Genomic DNA, 3,294 nt, shown 5'->3' on the forward strand with positions numbered 1-3,294 from the left:
TCATAATCAGTTGATTGTCTTTCAAATCGTTCTTGTCATCTGGATCTTACCAAGTTCCGTTTGATTCAGTTTGAATTGGTTGTGGTGGTAGGATATGATCAGATGGTGAAGTTTCCAACGAAGTCATACTTGACTTAATCTCAGAATGGTGGTTTGATAATAAACTAAATAGTTGACAAAATAAAAAGATGTAGGTTGAGATGGTTAATAATCCTTCAATTGGTCTTCTCAATTTAAGTTCACCTGGTAATGTTTTAGTCAAATTCAATAAGATGAGCTCGGTCTGCTGATCGTGATGATGACTTGGTTGTTCCTGCTGATTCATCTCGTGCTTGATCGAGTCGGTTGGGTTGACTATGTAAAGGCAACAAAGGTTCGTCTTTTGACTAAAGTGGAGTGCTGACAAATAACATTTGTTTGTTTCTTACTCATGTTAAGCAAATCTCCTTCACTTCAATGAGAAAACTCAACAGCATAAACTGTACCAGTAGGTTGTACTACATCACCCAAAATGAGTCTAGCAAACTTGTAAACCAATTCATCAAGGATGGTGATGAAGCTAGAAAATCAGTTTCCCAGATACTGGCTGATCTCTTGACTATTGTTACGTTGCTTGTGGTAGCATTTAGCTGGGCAAAAGTAGTGGGTTGGGAACTTACACTCGCTGAGGAAAAGAAGCTTGCGGCAAATCATGGATAGATGTGGACGGTTCAGTGGTAGGTGATTCTGCTAGTTTGGCCCAACGTGGTACCGAACGCGGTTGTCGAAGTAAAGCTGAGGATCTCAAAGCCTCTCTGACGGTTGATTTTTCACCTGAATATCAGATTTGAAAAAATCTATTCAGTATTAGAGGTCCACTTAGATAACATAGAGTGAAAGAGGTAATGAACGTTCAAAACCCAAAATGAAATAGCGACTCACAATGGCAATCAATTTGTCCGACAAAACCAATAGATTTGTAGGTCCAACACCCTACCGGACATTGAGCCATCTGTCTCAAAAGCAAATCTCCCTGCAATGACGTTCAAAAGGGTCGTTCTACCAGCGCCCGACGCTCCCATCCTTTTTTCGGTCAGAGTAAGAAACAAGTTGAGTCTTGTGACGTAAGGTGCCATCATAGACTGAAAAGACTCACAGCGCTGTACCTTTGCCAGGCTGGATATAGCCTGTGATTCCAGTGAGAAGGTCAACAGGATCACTTGACGTCTTGACTGACCAACTAAGATCTTTAAACTGACAATGCACATAAATAAACTCTTCTTTCAGACAGAAGGTGGGATAGTGGATTGGTACCCAAAGCAGTGTACTCACAGTTACGACTGCCGGGTCAAATTGAGCCAAGGAGTCACCGATCAACCCATCATGTACATCAAGTAGATGGGCCCTAACCATATTATCATCATTGCCATTAGTTTCCTCTCCTTCCTTGCTTTCCTCCGACTCTTCTATACCTTCCAGCTTCCTCAACTTATTTCTAAAACTTTTGCTATCTTTGAACACTCTTACTGCACCCAATTTGAAAAAGTCTAAAGTAGAGCTGAACCAAATTGAAGCAAAAAAGAATATGAGGGCCAAGCCGAGGATCGACAGCAAGTTGGGAACCAAATTGTTGGATGAAAACCCATAAGATTCCTTTAGGTAATCTTCACCTTTCACTATTAATGAGCCTATTTGAGCACCTGGGCCTGCACAAGTTCGATAATCTGGATCATTATACGACGGTCCGCTGGGTGCAATATGTTGCTTGGAGCAGTTTAATTCAAGTCCACGAAACTCGCTCGCCAGGATTTCCTAAAGAGGAGAGAGGATTAAGCTTCTCTGTACAAATCAAAGCTTGTCTGATGAGTTGAGAATGAAGATAGGTTACAGAACATGCCTTACCTCATAAGCATAAGAAATCGGATCGATGTAGTATTGAATCCATCTCAGAGCTGGTCAAATGGTTGGGGTGGGAATAAAGTATCCTGCGTATCTATGAAGATGAAACAAAGGCCCAGAGATGTTGGAACAGGTCAGCTGTATGCAATTCGGATAACTGATAAATCCCAATACATACACTACAAGTATATTAAGCGTGATGCCACGATATCTCATTGCCTCGCCGAATGATGGTGATAATGACGCAAACATCCTAAAGATGGCCGATAAATTAAGAGACGTAGCATAAACTGTGATCGATACCAGAATTAGTTCAAGAACGTGGTCTGATTATTTGAGAATTTTCATCAGTCCAAAGGCTATGACTAACCAATCAAAAGGTATGTTAGGAAGTGCGTGATATCAGCTTGTACACCAGCCATAAAATATGTGATGGAACCAAAGAGTGAAACTTGAAATGCAATCAAAGGAAGATCGCTAATATTCCGAGCTAATGCGAGTGCACCTGGAGAATAGAACCCAAATCGTCGATGTCGTTGAACTATAGGACGGCCAGCGAGTGTGTTGGCCAATTCTGATAGTTGAAGGTATCCATTGAACAGGATTGAAAGGAACAGGACCGATCCTCTGGTAAAAGCTGCTTCAGTGGTAGCTGGAAGTTGATAGAATAAGGAGCCAATGATGAATGACAGCATTACATTCACTATTGTCTTTGTCATGTATGGTCGTAGATCGGCTCGAATCAAAGCCCACTGCCTTAAGACAAGGTATGCTACCTGTCTGAAGTAATTGACTGTATATGATGAGGAATTAGGTGTCCACCTATCTTTCTTGGCGCGATTGGCGTGTAAGATGTGATGAGCCGGCCCGGAGGAAGGATAGAGCGACTCGTATTCAATCATCTCCTGTTTAAGGGTATCATATTGCTTAGAGTGCTTGTAGGCCTTCACGAAGTCGAGCGGGGTACGGGGTACACGATCATGATAACCGTCTCGAATGCGACAAGTCTCCGGATCGGTGACTGCACAGAGGAAATCAGCTGCAGGTGGTGCTTCGGCTCGTTCGAAGCCCAGTTCTTCAAAATATTTCACTGCCTCGGAGATTGGTCCAAAGTAAATCTGGTTTTCTGAATAGAGCAGGAGAAGCTTATTGAATCGAGAATATAATGAATCTGAAGCCTGACGTAATCCTACGATTGAAGATCTTTTTCCTAATTTAGCCCATTCTTTGAGACTTTCAATCATCTGAATTGCGGTAGACAAATCGAGAGCAGGTGTAGCATTATCGAGATATAGGATCGAGCAATCCGTCATTGAGATATATTTGCTTTTCACGAATCCAAAACAGAAATGGTTTAAGAACATACTGGCAGCAGGAGTGGCAGTGGAGATTGAATATGAGTGATGTCGTGGTCAT

The 3,294-nt window shown here is 42.0% G+C and overlaps 1 protein-coding gene across 1 annotated transcript; it reads right to left on the reverse strand.

Annotated features, from left to right (window-relative positions):
* Positions 1–453: 453 nt before the first annotated feature.
* On the reverse strand, positions 454–3,294 carry MELLADRAFT_87412 (uncharacterized protein; the record flags this gene model as incomplete). Its single annotated transcript, XM_007410439.1, has 9 exons — positions 454–559; positions 660–813; positions 922–995; positions 1,136–1,233; positions 1,312–1,791; positions 1,882–1,924; positions 2,057–2,204; positions 2,249–3,204; positions 3,245–3,294. The coding sequence occupies 9 exons, from the start codon at positions 3,292–3,294 to the stop codon at positions 454–456; spliced, it is 2,109 nt and encodes a 702-aa protein (XP_007410501.1).

The sequence above is a fragment of the Melampsora larici-populina genome (assembly GCF_000204055.1).
Source record: "Melampsora larici-populina 98AG31 unplaced genomic scaffold MELLAscaffold_20, whole genome shotgun sequence".
NCBI lineage: Eukaryota > Fungi > Basidiomycota > Pucciniomycetes > Pucciniales > Melampsoraceae > Melampsora > Melampsora laricis-populina.